Source organism: Pan troglodytes, chromosome 20 (genome assembly GCF_028858775.2).
Source record: "Pan troglodytes isolate AG18354 chromosome 20, NHGRI_mPanTro3-v2.0_pri, whole genome shotgun sequence".
NCBI lineage: Eukaryota > Metazoa > Chordata > Mammalia > Primates > Hominidae > Pan > Pan troglodytes.
Genome location: NC_072418.2, coordinates 13085818 through 13105315, shown reverse-complemented (window position 1 = coordinate 13105315; position 19498 = coordinate 13085818). Strand labels below are relative to the sequence as shown.

At 53.7% G+C, this 19498-nt stretch overlaps 1 protein-coding gene across 42 annotated transcripts in view; it reads left to right on the top strand.

The window, feature by feature from the left end:
- The window catches only part of TYK2 (tyrosine kinase 2), a 30615-nt gene that overhangs the window by 1836 nt on the left and 9281 nt on the right, over positions 1-19498 (top strand). For 30 of the 42 annotated variants that reach the window (XR_010153708.1, XR_010153704.1, XR_010153703.1 and 27 more), the window contains exons 3-14: positions 340-552; positions 11000-11123; positions 11216-11363; positions 12843-13006; positions 13527-13908; positions 14377-14574; positions 14654-14811; positions 16764-16872; positions 16965-17157; positions 17240-17343; positions 17466-17651; positions 17854-17941. Coding sequence is in view for 27 of the 42 variants with exons in the window: in XM_024351244.3 (XP_024207012.1) it covers positions 360-552; positions 11000-11123; positions 11216-11363; positions 12843-13006; positions 13527-13908; positions 14377-14574; positions 14654-14811; positions 16764-16872; positions 16965-17157; positions 17240-17343; positions 17466-17651; positions 17854-17941 (2047 nt within the window). In the remaining 15 variants the exon portion in view is untranslated. Of the gene's footprint in view, positions 1-339; positions 553-9541; positions 9663-10999; positions 11124-11215; positions 11364-12842; positions 13007-13526; positions 13909-14376; positions 14575-14653; positions 14812-16763; positions 16873-16964; positions 17158-17239; positions 17344-17465; positions 17652-17853; positions 17942-19498 lie in introns of all 42 variants that reach the window. The other 12 variants (XR_010153705.1, XM_063801152.1, XM_063801149.1 and 9 more) reach the window with 3 other exon arrangements.

The following is a 19498-nucleotide window of genomic DNA, read 5'->3' as shown; positions in this document are numbered from 1 at the left end:
CAAGCAATCCTCTTGCCTCAACATCCCAAAGTCCTGGGATTAGAGGCGTGAGCCACTGTACCTGGCCAGAGCAGATTTTTATATCTGTGTCAATTTGTGGAAAGAGAGGAGGGTTCAGTGTTATTGTTGATGAGAGATCTAGGTGGGGATGCATACCCCAACCCTGTCCAACAAATGTGGAAAATGAGACTTAGAGAGGGAATCGGGTCTCTAATGTCATGCCAAGATGGGAGCCCAGAATCTTCCCCTCAGGCCTCAGCTGGGGTGGGTGGAAGGTTGAAGAGCTAACAGGGGTCTCTGGGCTGAGACTTGGGAGCTGATAGATTGTCCCCTTTCCAGCTGAGCCACCTGCCGGGAGCATGCCTCTGCGCCACTGGGGGATGGCCAGGGGCAGTAAGCCCTTTGGGGATGGAGCCCAGCCCATGGCTGCCATGGGAGGCCTGAAGGTGCTTCTGCACTGGGCTGGTCCAGGCGGCGGGGAGCCCTGGGTCACTTTCAGTGAGTCATCGCTGACAGCTGAGGAAGTCTGCATCCACATTGCACATAAAGTTGGTGAGTCTGGGGCGTTGGCACCATGGGGACTGGGGTGGGTGTGCAAGCAGCAGCTGGGCCCCATCCATCCATCTATCCACCCACCCACCCATCCACCCACCCATCCACCCATGCATCCATCCATCCATCCATCCACCCATCCACCCACCCATCCACCCTCCTAACCACCCATCCATCCACCCACCCACCCACCCATCCATCCACCCATGCATCCATCCATCCTCCCATCCACCCATCCACCCACCCATTCACCCACCCATTCACCCACCCATTCACCCATCCACCCACCCACCCTTTCACCCATCCACCCATCCACCCATCCACCCATACATCCACCCACCCACCCACCCATCCATCCACCCACGCATCCATCCATACATCCACCCACCCACTCATCCATCCACCCACCTATCCACCTATCCATCCACCTACTCACCCACCCATCCACCCACCTATCCACCCACCCACCCATCCACCCATCCATCCACCCACCCACCCACCCATCCATCCACCCACCCATTCATCCATCTATCCATCCATCCACCCATTGATCCATCCATCCATCCATCCACCCACACATCCATCCATCCACCCACACATCCATCCATCCACCCACCCACCCATCCACCCATCCATCCACCCATCCATCCATTCATCCATCCATTCATCCATCCATCCATCCACCTACCCACCCACCCATCCACCCACCCACCCATCCATCCATCCATCCATCCACCCACCCACTCACCTATCCATGCATCCATCCACCCACCCACCCATCCATCCACCCACCCATTCATCCATCCATCCATCCATCCATCCATCCATCCACCCATCCACCCACCCACCCACCCACCCATCCATCCATCCATCCATCCATCCACCCACCCACCCACCCATCCATCCATTCATCCATCCATCCATCCATCCATCCATTCATCCACGCACCCACCCATCTATCCATCCATCCACCCACCCACCTACCCACCCATCCATCCACCCACCCACCCATTCATCCACCCACCCATTCATCCATCCACCCATCCATCCACCCACCCATCCACCCATCCATCCACCCATCCATCCATCCATCCATTCATCCATCCATCCATCCATCCATCCACCTACCCACCCATCCATCCACCCACCCACCCATCCAACCATCCATCCATCCATCCACCCACCCACCCACCCACTCACCCACCTATCCATGCATCCATCCACCCACCCACCCATCCATCCACCCACCCATTCATCCATCTATCCATCCATCCATCCATCCATCCATCCATCCACCCACCCATCCACCCACCCACCCACCTATTCATCCATCTATCCATCCATCCATCCATCCATCCATCCACCCGTTCATTCGGTGAACATTTTGTAAGCATCTACCGTGTGGCAGCTGCAAATCACTGCCTTTGTAGAGCTGAAATTTTAGTAGGGAGGACAGCAAGAAATATAATAAATCAGAAAACTTGGCCAGGTGCAGTAGCTGACACTTGTAATCCCAGTACTTGAGGAGGCCCAGGCAGGAGGATTGCTTGAGGCCAGTAGTTGGAGACCAGCCTGGGCAACATAGGGAGACCTTGTCTCAACAAAATAATTTTTAGAAATTAGCCAGGCATGGTGGTACATGCCTGTAGTCCCAGCAACTTGAGAGCCTGAGGCAAGAGGATCGCTTGAGCCCAGGAGTTCAAGCCTTCAGTGAGGTATGGTTTCGTCACTGCACTCCAGCCTGGGTGACAGAGTGAGACCCAGTGTCATTAAAAAAAGAAAGTCAGGCCGGGCACGGTGGCTCATGCCTGTAATCCCAGCACTTTGGGAGGCTGAGGCTGGTGGATCACTTGAGGTCAGAAGTTTGAGACCAGCCTGGCCAACATGGCAAAACTCCAGCTCTACTAAAAATACAAAAAGTAGCCGGGCGTGGGGTGCGCGCCTGTAATTCCAGCTACTCAGGCGGCTGAGGCAGGAGAATAGCTTGAACCTGGGACATGGAGGTTGCAGTGAGCCGAGATCACAGCACTGCACTCCAGGCTGGGTGACAGAGCAAGACTCCGTTTCAAAAATAAAAAAAGGCCAGGTGCGGTGGCTCATGCCTGTAATCCCAACACTTTCAGAGGCTGAGGCGGGCAGATCACCTGAGGTCAGGAGTTCAAGACCAGCCTGGCCAATGTAGTGAAACCGCATCTCTACTAAAAATACAAAATGTAGCTAGGCATGGTGGCAGGTGCCTACAATCCCAGCTACTCAGGAGGCTGAGGCAGGAGAATTGCTTGAACCTGGGAGGTGGAGGCTGCAGTGAGCTGAGATCGTGCCATTGTACTCCAGCCTGGGCAACAAGAGCGAAACTCCATCTCAAAGAAAAAAAAAAAAAATGAAAGAAAGGCTTTCCCTCCTCCTGCAGAAGAAATTGCACTTCCAAATATATCTACTACAGTCTTTCTTTTTTTCTTTTTTTTGAGATGGAGTCTCGCTCTGTCCCAGGCTGAAGTGCAATGGCACAATCTCAGTTAACTGCAACCTCCGCCTGCCGGGTTCAAGCGATTCTCCGGCCTCAGCCTCCCGAGTAGCTGGGACTACAGGTGTGTGCCACCATGCCCGGCTAGATTTTTTTTTTTTTTTTTTTTTTGTATTTTTAGTAGAGGTGGGGTTTCACCATGTTAGCCAGGATGGTCTTGATCTCCTGACCTCGTGATCTGCCCGCCTCGGCCTTCCAAAGTGCTGGGATTACAGGTGTGAGCCACCATGCCCGGCCCAATTTTCTCTTTTTAATGACACAGGGTCTCACTCTGTCACCCAGGCTGGAGTGCAGTGGTGTGATCTCAGTTCACTGCAACCTCCATGTCCCAGGTTCAAGCCATTCTCCTGCCTCAGCCGCCTGAGTAGCTGGAATTACAGGTGCGCACCCCACGCCCGGCTAGTTTTTATATTTTTAGTAGAGCTGGAGTTTTGCCATGTTGGCCAGGCTGGTCTCGAACTTCTGACCTCAAGTGATCCACCTGCCTCAGCCTCCCAAAGTGCTGGGATTACAGGCATGAGCCACCATGCCCAACCAAGGAAAGGCCTTTCTAAGGCAGCTTTGGTTACGTATACCTTCCTCCAGAAACTCCTCTTACCTCCCCCATTCCCAGCTTTCCATGACTGGATGGGGGCATTGTAATCAATTTTTATAACACTTCCTACTTCCCCATTGATGGCTGAGTCTTTTTTTTTTTTTTTCTTTTGTAGAGACAGTCTCTCTCTTGCCCAGGCTGAAATGCAGTGGTGCAATCATGACGCATTGCAGCCTCTAACTGCCAGGCTCAAGTGATTCTCCTGCCTCAGTCTCCCGAATAGCTGGGGCTACAGGCACATGTCACCACACCCGGATAATTTTTGTATTTTTTGCATGTTGCCTCATGCTGGTCTCAAACTCCTGGGCTCAAGCCATCCACCCGCCTTGGCTTCCCAAAGTGTTGGGAGGCATGAGCCATCGCGCCTGGCCATGACTGATTTTTTTTTTTTTTTTTTTTGAGACGAAGTCTCACTCAGTCCCCAAAGCTGGAGTGCAATGGCACAATCTCGGCTCACTGCAACCTCCGCCTCCCGGGTTCTAGCGATCCTCCTGCCTCAGCCTCCTGAGTAGCTGGGATTACAGGCGCCTGCCACCACGCCCAGCTAATTTTTGTATTTTTAGTAGAGACAGGGTTTCACCATGTTGGCTTGAACATGCATGCTGTTCCCCCTGCCTCGGCCTCTCAAAGTGCTGGGATTACAGGTGTGAGCCACCGTGCCAGGCTTTTTTTTTTTTTTTTTTTTTTTTTTTTTTTTTTTTTTGAGACGGAGTCTCGCTCTGTCACCCAGGCTGGAGTGCAGTGGTGTGATCTCGGCTCACTGCAACCTCCGCCTCCTGGGTTCAAGTGATTCTCCTGCCTCAGCCTCCTGAGTAGCTGGGATTACAGGCGCCCACCACCACATCTGGCTAATTTTTGTATTTTCAGTAGAGACGGGGGTTTTAACCATGTTGGCCAGGCTGGTCTCGAACTCCTGACCTCAAGTGATCCGCCTGCCTCAGACTCCCAAAGTGTTGGGATTACAGGTGTGCACCCTCGAGCCTGGCCATGGCTGATTCTTTGTTTTGTTTTGTTGTTTTGTTTGAGACAGAATCTCGCTCTGTCGCCCAGGCTGGAGTGCAGTGGCGCGATCTCAGCTCACTGCAAGCTCCACCTTCCGGGTTCACGCCATTCTCCTGCCTCAGCCTCCCGAGCAGCTGGGACTATAGGCACCCGCCACCACGCCTGGCTAATTTTTTGTATTTTTACTAGAGACAGGGTTTCACTGTGCTAGCCAGGATGGTCTCGATCTCCTGACCTCGTGATCCGCACACCTCAGCCTCCCAAAGTGCTGGGATTACAGGTGTGAGCCACTGTGCCCGCCCCCATGACTGATTCTTAAAGGATTCAGACAGGTGTGCGGGGTGATGTGAAACACGCTCAGCAGAGGGAACAGCATGCATGGAGGCCCGGAGAGCTTGATCTGTTTGAGGAAGCGAAAGACCTTCAGGGTGACTGGGGTATCAATTTTGAGAGTTTGGAAGGGGAAGTAACAATTGAAATTGGGGCATAGCAGGCAAAAGCCAGGGTGGGGGTACTCAGAATCAAGGGTCAAGGGGTTGGGCATTCTCCGGGAGCAATGGGGAGCCATGGAAGGTTTAAGCCAGAGAGTGAAGCAGTCTGACTAGTTCTTTTATTTTTATTTTTTATTTTTGACTGGTTCTTTAAGAAGTTGTCTCAAGCCAGGCACAGTGGGTCACACCTGTAATCCCAGCACTTTGGGAGGCTGAGGCGGGCAGATCACTTGAGGTTAGGAGTTTGAGACCAGCATGGCCAACATGGTGAAACCCCGTCTCTACTAAAAATACAAAAATTAGCTGGGCATGGTGATGCACATTCCAGCTACTCGGGAGGCTGAGGCAGGAGAATCACTTAAACCTGGGAGGCGGAGGTTGCAGTGAGCCGAGATCGCACCACTGCACTCCAGCCTGGGTGACAGAGTGAGACTCGGTCTCAAAAAACAAAAATATGAAACATTGGCCAGGTGCTGTAGCTCACACCTATAATCCTTGCACTTAGGGAGGCCAAGGCGGGTGGATCACTTGAGGTCAGGAGTTGGAGACCAGCCTGGTCAACATGATGAAACCCCATCTCTACTGAAAATACAAAAAATTAGCCAGGCGTGGTGGCGGGCGCCTGTGATCCCAGCTACTCAGGAGGCTGAGGCAGGAGAATCGCTTGAACCCAGGGGGTGGAGGTTACAGTGAGCCGAGATCGCGCCACTGCACTCCAGCCTGGGCAACAAGAGCAAAAACTCCATCCAAAAAAAAAAAAATACAAAAAATTAGCTGGGCATGGTGGCACATGCCTGTAGTCCCAGCTACTCAGGAGGCTGAGACAGGAGAATCACTTGAACCTGAAAGGCGGAAGTTGCGGTGAACCAAGATTGCAACATTGCACTCCAGTCTGGGTGACTCCATCTAAAAAATATATATATTGTTTCACAGGGAGGTATCCTCCCTTCACAGAGGGGCAGTATAATTCCATGGTGTGACTTTGGAGAGTGATTTGATAACACAGTCAAAGCTGGATGCAGTGGCTCACGCCTGTAATCCCAGCAGTTTTGGAGGCTAAGCGTGGAGGATCACTTGAGCCCAGGAGTTCAAGATCAGCCTGGGCAACATGGCGAAACCCCGTCTCTACTAAAAATACAAAAAATTAGCCAGGTGTGCTGTGTGCTGGTGTGCACCTGTAGTCCCAGCTACTCAGGAGGCTGAGGTGGGAGGATCACTTGAGCCCGGGAGGTTGAAGCTACAGTGATCATGCCACTGCCCTTCAGCCTAGGTGACAGAGCAAGATGCTGTCTCAAAAAAAAAAAAAAAAAAAAAAAAAAAAATATATATATATATATATATATATATATAGCTGGGTGTGGTGGTGTGTTCCTATATTTCCCAGCTACTCAGGAGACTGAGGCAGGAGGACCGCTTGAGCCAGGGAGGTCATGGCTGCACTGAGCCATGATTGCACCACTGCATTCCAGCCTATATGTCAGAGCAAGATCCTGTTTCAAAAAAAAAAAAAACCCAGGCCGGGCGCCGTGGCTCACGCCTGTAATCCCAGCACTTTGGGAGGCCGAGGTGGGCGAATCACGAGGTCAGGAGATTGCGACCGTCCTGGCTAACACGGTGAAACCCCGTCTCTACTAAAAAAAATACAAACAAATTAGCTGGGCATGGTGGCGGGCGCCTGTAGTCCCAGCTACTCGGGAGGCTGAGGCAGGAGAATGGCGTGAACTCAGGAGGCAGAGCTTGCGGTGAGCGGAGATCGAGCCACCACACTCCAGCCTGGGCGACAGAGCGAGACTCCGTCTCAAAAAAAAAAACAAACCCAGAAACATCTTCCCTGAGGCCATATAGTTCTACTCCTGGACAGTGACAGTCACTCTATAAACAGTCAGCTCATGTGCTCCCAGGGACACTTATGAGAATGTTTAGAGCCGCCTTGTTTATCATATGGAAAAGGGGAGACCATTGCAAAGTCCTTCAATAAGAGACTGCCTAAGTAAATTGCAGTCTGGTTGAATACTGGACTACTGCGCAGCCGGGAAAAGGAATTTAACCAGAATTACTCATGTCATTCTGCATGGAGCTTTATAACCTCTCGTAGCCTGAAAAAGCACATTGCAGAGGGACGTCTGCAGTATAATACCACACATTTACAGTTCATAACATTTTTTTTTTTTTGAGACAGAGTTTCGCTCCTGTTGCCCAGGTTGGAGTGCAATAGCACGATCTCAGCTCACCGCAACCTCCACCTCCCAGGTTCAATTCTCCTGCCTCAGCCTCCCAAGTAGCTGGGATTACAGGCATGCGCCACCACGCCCAGCTAATTTTGTATTTTTAGTAGAGATGGGGTTTCTCCATTTTGGTCAGGCTGGTCTCGAACTCCCGACCTCAGGTGATCTGCCTCCCTCAGCCTCTCAAAGTGCTGGGATTACAGGTGTGAGCCACTGCGCCCAGCCACAGTTCATAACATTTAAGGCTAGATTGTAGAGGATATGAAAATTATAAACACTACTTCAGGGCAGAGCACACTGGCTTATGCCTGTAATCCCAGCACTTTGGAGGCTGAGCTACTCAGCCTCCCAGCTACTCAGGAGGCTGAGGTGGGAGGATCGCTTGAGCCTAGGAGTTTGAGACCAGCCTGGACAACATGGTGAGACCCCTTCTCTACAAAAACTACAAAAATCAGCTGGGCATGGTGGCGTGTGCCTGTAGTCCCAGCTCCTTGGGAGGCTGAGGCAAGAGGATTGCTTTAGCCCAGTAAGTCGAGGGTGCAGTGAGCCATGATCACACCACTGCACTCCAGCCACACCTGGCTAATTTATTTTATTTTTAGTTTTTTTAGAGATGAGGGATCTCACTATGTTGCTTAGGCTGGTCTTGAACTCCTAGGTTCAAGTGATTCTCCCACCTTAGCCTCCCAAAGTGCTGGGATTACAGATGTGAGCCACCATACCCAGCCTTAGATAAAATTATTTATTTTATTTTATTATTATTTTTTTAGACAGAGCCTCACTCTTTCACCCAGGCTGGAGCGCAGTGGCGTGATCTCGGCTCACTGCAACCTCTGCCTCCAGGTTCAAGCAATTCTCTTGCCTCAGCCTGCTGAGTAGCTGCGATTACAGGTGCTCACCCCCACACCCAGCTAATTTTTGTATTTTTAGTAGAGACGAGGTTTTGCTATGGTGGCCAGGCTGGTCTCAAACTCCTGACCTGAAGTGCTTCACCTGCCTCAGCTTCTGAAAGTGCTGGGACTATAGGCATGGGCCACTGCACCCAGCCAGATACCTTTTTTTTTTTTTTTTTTGAGACAGTCTTGCTGTGTCGCCAGGCTGGAGTGCAGTGGCACAATCTCGGCTCACTGCACCCTCCACCTCCCGGGTTCAAGCGATTGTCCTGCATCAACCTCCCGAGTAGCTGGGACTAAAGGCGCACCCCACCATGGCCAGCCAATTTTTTTTTTTTAGATCTCACTCTGCCGCCCAGGCTGGAGCTCAGTGGCACGATCTTGGCTCACTGCAACCTCCGCCTCCCGGGTTCAAGCAATTCTCCTGCCTCAGCCTCCCGAGTAGCTGGAATTACAGGCGCATGCCACCAGGTCCAGCTATTTTTTTTTTTTTAATAGAGACGGGATTTCACCATGCTGGCCACGCTGGTCTCGAACTCCTGACCTCAGGTGATCTGTCCACCTCAGCCTCCCGAAGTGCTGGAATTACAGGCATGAGCCACTGCACTTGGCCTAATTTTTGTTATTTTTAGTAGAGACGGGGGTTTCACCATATTGGCCAGGCTGGTCTTGAACTCCTGACCTCAGATGATCTGTCCACCTCAGCCTCTCAAAGTGCTGGGATTACAGGCATGAGCCAGCATGCCTGCCGCACAGATGCAATTTTGTTTTTTTGTTTTTTTTTTGAGATGGAGTCTTACTCTGTTGCCCAGGCTGGAATGCAGTGGCGCGATCTCAGCGCACTGTAACCTCCACCTCCTGCGTTCAAGCGATTCTCCTGCCTCAGCCTCCTGAGTAGCTGGGACTACACGTGTGCGCCACCACGCTTGGCTAATTTTTGTATTTTTTAGTAGAGATGTGGTTTCACCATATTGGCCAGGCTGGTCTTGAAGTCCTGATCTCGTGATCCGCCTGCCTCGGCCTCCCAGAGTACTGGGATTACAGGCGTGAGCCACTGCACCCAGCTGACAGATACAATTTTTATTTTTTTTTTGAAACAGAGTTTCGCTCTGTCACCCAGGCTGGAGTGCAGTGGTGCAATCTTGGCTCACTGCAAGCTCCACCTCCTGAATTCACACCATTCTCTTGCCTCAGCCTCCCGAGTAGCTGGGACTACAGGCATCCGCCACCATGCCTGGCTAATTTTTTGTATTTTTTAGTAGAGACGGGGTTTCACCATGTTAGCCAAGATGGTCTCGATCTCCTGACCTCGTGGTCCGCCCACCTCAGCCTCCCAAAGTGCTGGGATTATAGGCATGAGCCACTGCGCCCGGCCGACAGGTACAATTTTTAAATGACATCAATAGAAAGAAAGATGCCCTGGGTAGCTGGTGTGGGAAATTACAGCAAGTCTGGAGACTGGATTGGGGTTGAGGTTTGCATTTGAAGGTGATGGATGGAGCCCCAGGACATGGAGGGTGCAGGAAGAGCAGGTCTTGGTGACCGATCTGTTTTGGAGCAGGTGGGAGAGGTTGAAGATAAGGACCAAGTTCCTGGTTTGAAGAACTGGGCAGAAGCCACACACCCTGGCTCATAGCCATAATCCCATCAACTCCAGAGATTGAGGTGGGAGGATCGCTTGAGCCCTGGAGGTTGAGGCTGCAGTGAGCTAGGATTGCACCACTGCACTGCAACGTGGGTGGTAAAGAAAGACTCTGACCCTTAAAAAAAATGGGCAGAGGAAGGGAAGGTTGGAGTTTGCCAACCACAGATAAGATACGTTGTTTGGAACAAGGCATATCTAAGCGGGGGCCTGTGATGTCCAGGGGGAGACAGCCAGGAGGTGACTGGATGTTTCTTTGGGGCTGGAGTTCAGGGAGATGCCAGACAATTGCAGCAGTTTGTAGAGTTATGTGGGTCAGGCTAGGATTAGTTTTGCTGCAGGAATAAGCAATCCCCCCAAATCTTAATCAAGGTTTACCTAAAATCGGCCGAGCACAGTGGCTCATGCCTGTAATCTCAGCACTTTGGGAGGCCAAGGTGGGCAGATCACCTGAGGTCAGGAGTTTGAGACCAGCCTGGCCAACATGGCGAAACCTCGTCTCTTCTAAAAATATAAGAACTAGCCGGGGGTGGTGGCGCACACCTGTAATCCCAGCAACTCAGGAGGCTGAGACAGGAGAATCACTTGAACCCAGGAGGCGGAAGTTGTAGCGAGCCAAGATCGCGTCACTGCTCTCCAGCCTGGGCGACAGCAAGACTCCATCTCAAAAAAAAAAAAAAAAAGTTTTACTTAAAATCAAGTACAGGTTGGATGGTTCACCTCTGTCTTATAGCTTCACCATCTGGCACAAGAAGCCTTCATCATACCTCAGGTGGTGAAGGTGGCAAGAGAATTTATTTCCAGGCTTGGAAATGTACCCAGCCCTTTGGCCAGAAACCAGTGCAATTGGCCCCATCCTAGCTGCAAGGGAGGCTGGGAAATGTAGTCCTCCTGTGAGGCCACAGCATGGGCAACATACGCACTGTCCTCTGCCCCGGGGCAACGTGAGACTGAAGCTGCAGGTGGGGGAGGGGGCCTCAGAGGGAGTGTGAAGGCAGACATTGGGTCTGGGGGGTCTTTGGGGCTGACGGTAGCAAATGACGTGACTCCTGACCTCGTTTCTCACCTGATCCAGGTATCACTCCTCCTTGCTTCAATCTCTTTGCCCTCTTCGATGCTCAGGCCCAAGTCTGGTTGCCCCCAAACCACATCCTAGAGATCCCCAGAGACGCAAGCCTGATGCTATATTTCCGCATAAGGTGGGTGGAGACCTTTGCAAAGCTCGTCCCCTCCTGTGCTGAAGCTGGTCTGACTCTGTGCTAAGCCCCAGCTGCGTCCCTCCTTCCTGCAGGTTTTATTTCCGGAACTGGCATGGCATGAATCCTCGGGAACCGGCTGTGTACCGTTGTGGGCCCCCAGGAACCGAGGCATCCTCAGATCAGACAGCACAGGGGATGCAACTCCTGGACCCAGCCTCATTTGAGTACCTCTTTGAGCAGGTATGAGCAGGGCTGCGGTGGCAAGACTATTTGTGGGAGACTTAGGGGCAGTTGAGGAGCCCCCATTTCCCTCCCTGATTCAATATAGCTAATAGGTTTCAACTCATGCCATCTGGGGATCTTTTTTTTTTTTTTTTTTTTTGAGACGGAGTCTCGCTCTGTCACCCAGGCTGAAGTGCAGTGGTGTGATCTCGGCTCACTGCAAGCTCCGCCTCCTGGGTTCAAGTCATTTTCCTGCTTCAGCCTCCCAAGTAGCTGGGACTACAGGCGCCCGCCACCATGCCTGGCTAATTTTTTGTATTTTTAGTGGAGACGGGGTTTCACAGTGTTAGCTAGGATGGTCTCCATCTCCTGACCTCGTGATCCGCCCGCCTCGGCCTCCCAAAGTGCTGGGATTACAGGCGTGAGCCACCGCACCCGGCCGATCTTTTTTTTTGAAATGGAGTCTTGCTCTGTGGCCCAGGCTGGAGTGTAGTGGCGTGATCTCAGCTCACTGCAACCTCCACCTCCCAGGTTGAAGCGATTCTTCCACCTCAGCCTCCCAAGTAACTGAGATTACAGAAGCCCGCCACCACCCCCGGCTAATTTTTCTATTTTTAGTAAAGACGGGGTTTCACCATGTTGGCCACGCTGGTCTCAAACTCCTGACCTCAAGTGATTCACCTGCCTCAGCCTCCTAAATTGTGGGATTACAGGTGTGAGCCACCATGCCCAGCCAAGAGTTCAGGTTGAAGGGGAAAGAGTGCTGTGATTGATTAGTAATGTCTGCCACAGGCACAAGATTGACAAAAGGAGGGGTGTATGCTGTGTATTTGGCCTTTCCAGTAAATGGTGGTCTCTCCCCTCCTCAAGGTGGTAAGACGCAGGAAATTAGAGTTCTCTGGCTAGAGTAAGCTTGTCCAACCCCTGGCCTGCGGACTGCATGCTGCCCAGGACAGCTTTGAATGAAGCCCGACACAAATTCCTAAACTATCTTAAAATATTCTGAGATTTTGCTGCGATTTTTTTTTTTTTTTTTTTTTGAGACAGAGTTTCATTCTTGTTGCTCAGGCTGGAGTGCAATGTCATGATCTCAAATCACTGCAACCTCTGCCTCCCGGGTTCAAGTGATTCTCCTGCCTCAGCCTCCCGAGTAGCTGGGATTACAGGCATGCGCCACCACACCCGGCTAATTTTGTATTTTTAGTACAGGCGAGTTTTCTCCATGTTGGTCAGGCTTGTCTCAAACTCCTGACCTCAGGTGACCCACCCGCCTCGGCCTCCCAAAGTGCTGGGATTATAGGCATGAGCCACCATGCCCGGCTTGCGATATATTTTTTTTTTTTTAGCTCATCAGCTATCATTAGTGTTAGTGTATTTTATGTAGGGCCCAAGACACTTCTTCCAGTGTGGTCCAAGGTAGCCAGAAGATTGGATACCTCTGGGCTAGAGAGGAATGTATTCTCACACCTCCCTTTCTGCTCAATTTCCTGTTCCCAGGGCAAGCATGAGTTTGTGAATGACGTGGCATCACTGTGGGAGCTGTCGAGCGAGGAGGAGATCCACCACTTTAAGAATGAGAGCCTGGGCATGGCCTTTCTGCACCTCTGTCACCTCGCTCTCCGCCATGGCATCCCCCTGCAGGAGGTGGCCAAGAAGACCAGGTGTCTGGGAATGGGGTGGCGACGCTGTGTAGGCAGGGGGAAGTGTCCTGAGCATCTGGGAGCCAGGGTAGACTTTGCATATTGCCGTGCCTCTACTTTTTTTTTTTTTTCTGAGCCGGAGTCTCTCTCTGTCACTTAGGCTGGAGTGCAGTGGCGCAATCTCGGCTCACTGCAACCTCTGCGTCCCAGGTTCAAGAGATTCTCCTTCCTCAGCCTCCTGAGTAGCTGGGATTACAGGTGCCCACCATCAAGCCCAGCTAATTTTTGTATTTTTAGTAGAGACAGACTGAGTTTCATCATGTTGGCCAGGCTGGTCTCGAACTCCTGACCTCAAGCGATCCTTCCGCCTTGGCTTCCCAAGTAGCTGAGACTACAGGCTCAAGTCACCACACCTGGCTAGTGTGCCTGTTTTCCAGATGAGGCAGCTGAGGCTCAAAGAGGTTAAGCCACTTGCCCTGTGTCACCCAGCTGGGCCTGCAACCCAGGTCCCTGACCAGCCCCTCACTGTGTTTCCCCCCAGCTTCAAGGACTGCATCCCGCGCTCCTTCCGTCGGCATATCCGGCAGCACAGCGCCCTGACCCGGCTGCGCCTTCGGAACGTCTTCCGCAGGTTCCTGCGGGACTTCCAGCCGGGCCGACTCTCCCAGCAGATGGTCATGGTCAAATACCTAGCCACACTCGAGCGGCTGGCACCCCGCTTCGGCACAGAGCGTGTGCCCGTGTGCCACCTGAGGCTGCTGGCCCAGGCCGAGGGGGAGCCCTGCTACATCCGGGACAGTGGGGTGGCCCCTACAGACCCTGGCCCTGAGTCTGCTGCTGGGCCCCCAACCCACGAGGTGCTGGTGACAGGCACTGGTGGCATCCAGTGGTGGCCAGTAGAGGAGGAGGTGAACAAGGAGGAGGTGAGCAAGGCGCCCCTTCCGCCCTGGGGGTTCAGGTTGGGCTGGGGTGGGTTTCTGTGTTCATCCTTGGCCCTAGCCTCTGAGGGTGGCTGACCTGAGCCCTCTCCCCACATGGCTCTGGGGCACCTGTCCGCTAGGGCCAGTTTCTTGGAGAAGGTCCTCCATCTGCTTACCCCCTGGGGACCTTATTTCTGGGGTCTGCACCTCCAGGGAACCCCTTCATCTGGGGACTGGCACCTGGGTGTGAGGGGGTCAGGATTCTTCTCTCTGCCTTCCCTAAGGGACCGGCTTCCAGCATGTGTATGTTTTTGGGGTGGGTCCCCATCCCACCTGTGACACTGGGACTTGGGAGGTCAACCTAGGTTGGTGCCTGGCCCTTCTGGCTCCTGTCTCTCCCCAGGGGAAAGTGCAGGAGGTATAAACGGGCATTGCCCTCTCCATCCTCTGCCCCACTTGCTGGGTGTTCAGGGTTCTAGTGGCAGCAGTGGCAGGAACCCCCAAGCCAGCCTGTTTGGGAAGAAGGCCAAGGCTCACAAGGCAGTCGGCCAGCCGGCAGACAGGCCGCGGGAGCCACTGTGGGCCTACTTCTGCGACTTCCGGGACATCACCCACGTGGTGCTGAAAGAGCACTGTGTCAGCATCCACCGGCAGGACAACAAGTGCCTGGTGAGGCCCAGGGTAGGGGCTGGGCTAGGGTCCATCATGGCCTGGGAGGACACCCACCTGATGCGCCCCTGGCTGGCAGGAGCTGAGCTTGCCTTCCCGGGCTGCGGCGCTGTCCTTCGTGTCGCTGGTGGACGGCTATTTCCGCCTGACGGCCGACTCCAGCCACTACCTGTGCCACGAGGTGGCTCCCCCACGGCTGGTGATGAGCATCCGGGATGGGATCCACGGACCCCTGCTGTGAGTGCTGGGTGGGGGGCGCTGGGGGCCACCGCCAAGGGTGCCAACTAGACTGTGAGCCCTAGGGGCTGTGCAGGGTGTGTGTGTAGGTGCATGCCTTATTTTTTTTTTATTTTTTGTCGCCCAAACTGGAGTGCAGTGGCGTGATCTCAGCTCACTGCAGCCTCCGCCTCCCGGGTTCAAGCGATTCTCCTGCCTCAGCCTCCCAACTGACTACCTGGGACTACAGGCACTTGCCACCATGCCAGGCTAATTTTTGTATTTTTGTAGAGATGGGGTTTCATCAGATTGGCCAACCTAGTCTTGAACTCCTGACCTCAGGTGATCCACCCACCTCGGCCTCCCAAAGTGCTGGTATTACAGGCATGAGCCACCACGCCCGGCCATGACTGTCATTGTGTGTTGAGGTTGTCATTGCACAGAACTGGTGATTTTCATGGGACTGTGTGTTACCCTGACGCTGGTGACCATTCAGGCGTATGTTGGATGCTTCCACCTCTGCAGGCGGCTGCCTGTGCTGGTAACTTGTGAGTCACCGTCTCAGCGGGGTCCTGTGTGTGACTTGTGGGCCTGAGGGCGTGAAGTTGTCGGTACTTATGTCATCATCAGGTGCAGGGGAGTGTGTGGCTGTCCTGTGTGCTGCCAAGTCGTGATTTGTGACTGTCTCCTTGTCTGGTCACTGGCCCTGTGACTCTCTGTCCCTTGTCCTACCTGTGATGCCAGGGGAGGGGGAAGTGGCCATTTCACCTTGTGAGGCCTGTGGCCGTGCCTGCTGTCAAGGCTATATGTGTGCTGCCCCCGTACAGACAGGTGTTTGGGGACCACGTGTGTCAGCCACTGCACATGTAGGTGTCTGGACCTATGTGACCATGACACTTTATAGTGCATGTTTGTGACACCTCTGTGTCTGGGATGCCCTGGCCCCTATGTTGCCCTGTCATATTGGGTGATTAGTTGTGTCTGGGATCGTTGTCCTTTGCTTGTGTGATTGGCCATCCACCGTGTGTCACCCTTGTGAGTGGCGATGGTCATGGCTGGGTGTGTGCCCATCCAGCTCCTGATGGCTGTTTCCTATCTTGGAGTGTGTGTCACCTTGTCAGGGCCCGTCTGGCGTCAAGTACAAGAGTAGGAGTAGGCTGGGTGTGGTGGCTCACACCTGTAATCCCAGCACTTTAGGAGGCCGAGGTGGGAGAATCACTTGAGCGCAGGAGTTCAAGAGCAGCCTGGGCAATGTAATAAGGTCTTTTAACTACTGAAAACACAAAAATTAGCTGGGCACACCTGTAATCCTGGCTCCTCAGGAGGCTGAGGTGGGAGAATCTCTTGAGCCTGGGAGGTCCAGGCTGAAGTGAGCCAAGATTGCACCGCTGCACTCCAGCCTGGGCAACAGAGCAAGACCCTGTCTCAAAAAAAAAAAAAAAAAAAAAAAGAGTGATCAGGTAGCCGGGCACAGTGGCTCATGCCTGTAATCCCAGCACTTTGGGAGGCTGAGGCTGGCAGATCAGCTGAGGTCAGGAATTTGAGACCAGGCTGGCTAACATGGTGAAACCCCCTCTGTACTAAAAATATAAAAATTAGCTGGGCATGGTGGCAGGGACCTGTAATCCCAGCTACTCGGGAGGTTGAGGCAAGAGAATTGCTTGAACCCAGGTGGGCAGAGGTTGCAATAAGCTGAGATCACGCCATTGCATTCCAGCCTGGGTGACGAGGGAAACTCCGTCTAAAAAATACAAACAAACAAACAAAAAAGCAGGTGTGTGCCTGCTGCTGCATTGTGTCTCCATGTAAGTGGCTGTGTGTCCAGAGTTAGTGTCCCCACAAGAGTGGCTGTGTCTGACACTTGTCCTAGCTGTGTGTGTGCCCTCTAAGTAGGTAATGAGTGTCATTGTTCCCGGGTATGGGTCCAGCAGTGGCCCCAGGTGGCCTGATAGTCCCCCTGGACCCCCTTCCAGGGAGCCATTTGTGCAGGCCAAGCTGCGGCCCGAGGACGGCCTGTACCTCATTCACTGGAGCACCAGCCACCCCTACCGCCTGATCCTCACAGTGGCCCAGCGTAGCCAGGTGAGCCCAGGGCTGGGGGCTGGGGCTGGGGCTGGATACGTTCCCTGCCTGGTCCCCTGCTTACTGCTCCCACCTCTGCCATCTCCCGCCAGGCACCAGACGGCATGCAGAGCTTGCGGCTCCGAAAGTTCCCCATTGAGCAGCAGGACGGGGCCTTCGTGCTGGAGGGCTGGGGCCGGTCCTTCCCCAGCATTCGGGAACTTGGGGCTGCCTTGCAGGGCTGCTTGCTGAGGGCCGGGGATGACTGCTTCTCTCTGCGTCGCTGTTGCCTGCCCCAACCAGGAGGTACGACGATAGGGGGACCTCTGGGTGGGATGTGGCATCTCTCCCCCAGGCCCGCCCTCCATGACTTGATGCCTGCCCCCAGAAACCTCCAATCTCATCATCATGCGGGGGGCTCGGGCCAGCCCCAGGACACTCAACCTCAGCCAGCTCAGCTTCCACCGGGTTGACCAGAAGGAGATCACCCAGGTGGGTGCAGGGAAGGGGCCCGGGGCAAGGGCAGGGCCCCTGGGGATGTGGGTGCTGGGGGCCCTGGGAGATCAGCTGCTAACTTTCACCATGGCCGTATTCTGTGCCACATGATCCCGCAGCTGTCCCACTTGGGCCAGGGCACAAGGACCAACGTGTATGAGGGCCGCCTGCGAGTGGAGGGCAGCGGGGACCCTGAGGAGGGCAAGATGGATGACGAGGACCCCCTCGTGCCTGGCAGGGACCGTGGGCAGGAGCTACGAGTGGTGCTCAAAGTGCTGGACCCTAGTCACCATGACATCGCCCTGGTGAGTGGGCAGGGCCAGGCCTGGGGGTGTGTCTGTGGAGGAGGTGGCCGGAGGAGGTGGGATGGAAGGGGTGTGTCTGTGGAGGAGGTGGGATGGGAGGGGTGTGTCCGTGGAGGAGGTGGGATGGGAGGGGTGTGTCCGTGGAGGAGGTGGGATGGGAGGGGTCGGCTTTGCAGCCACCTGACCTGCCCGGTCCCCACAGGCCTTCTACGAGACAGCCAGCCTCATGAGCCAGGTCTCCCACATGCACCTGGCCTTCGTGCATGGCGTCTGTGTGCGCGGCCCTGAAAGTGAGTGGGTCCCGCCATACCCATCCCCCTTTGGCAGGCCACCCCTGACTTATACCCACTCCCTGATCTGTACCCCAACCCTCGACCTACACCCCAACCTATGCCTATTTCTCGACTCTCACCTGTACTCTGATCCCGGGCTACACCTTGACCTTCAACCTAGACCCCAACCCCTAACGATATTCCAGCCCATAACTTACATCCCAACACGTCGACCCTCACCTGCCCTCTGTCTCAACCCCCACCCTGATTCCCAACTACATCCCCATTTCCATCAACCTCCCAAACAACCTCTACAGTCCAGCCCCCATCTGCCCCTGGCCCCATCAGCACTATGGCCTCACGCAGACTCCAGCGCTGATGTGTGCTGATTCTCCTAGACCTCAGCCCCTGCACATCCAACCCTGCCTAACCCCACCTCTTCCTTTCCTCTGCAGGTAGCTCAAAACTCCTTGTATAGGCTAGGTGTGGTGGCTCACACCTATCCCAGCACTTTGGGAGGCAGAGGTGGGAGGATCGCTTAAACCCAGGAGTTCAAGACCAGCCTGGGTAACATGTCCAGACCCTATCTTTACAAAAAATTAAAAAATCAGGGCCAGGCATGGTGACCTATGCCTGTAGTCCTAGCTACTTGTGAGGCTGAAATGGGAGGATTACTTGAGCCCAGGAGTTCAAGGCTGCAGTGAGCCATGATTGTACCACTGCACTCCAGCCTGGGCGACAGGGCGAGACTCTGTCTCAAAAAATATAATAAATAAATAAAAAATAAAGCCCTTGTACAGAACAACCCTAGACCCACCCATCCCTCAACCCCCCTGTGTGTGTGTGTGCATCTCCCCCACTTTCCCCTGGACCCTGGCCGACACCCTGACCCACATCCCTCTGACTACTCTGGTACCCAAACATCTGCTATACCCCAACCTCAAGCCCCTAGCCTCTGCTTATCCATGCCCATCCCCCCAATCCCTAGTTGCCCACTTTGTAGGCTCACCTTTATCTCTTTTTTTGTGAGACTAGGGTCTCCCTCTGTTGCCCCGGCTGCAATGCAGTGGTGCTGTCATGGCTCACTGAAGCCTCGACCTCCCGGGCTCAAGCGATCCTTCCGCCTCAGCCTCTTGAGCACCTGGGATGACAGGCGTGTGCTGTCACACCCGGCTGATTTTTAAAAATTTTTTTGTAGAGGTGGGGTCTCACTATGTTGCTTAGGCTGATCTCAAACTCCTGGGCTCAAGGGATCTTCCTGCCTCAGCCTCCCAAAGTGACAGGATTGCAGGCATGAGCCACTGTACCCTGCCACCTTTATCTCTTTTTTTTTTTTAATTTTTTTGAGACGGAGTCTCACTGTGTCACCCAGGCTGGAATACAGTGGCGTGATCTCGGCTCACTGCAACCTCCGCCTCCCGGGTTCAAGCAATTCTTCTGCCTCAGCCTCCCGAATAGCTGGGATTACAGACATGTGCCACCATGCCCAGCTAATTTTTTTTTTTTTTTTTTTTTTTTTTTGAGATGGAGTCTTGCTCTATCGCCCAGGCTGGAGTGCAATGACGTGATCTCGGC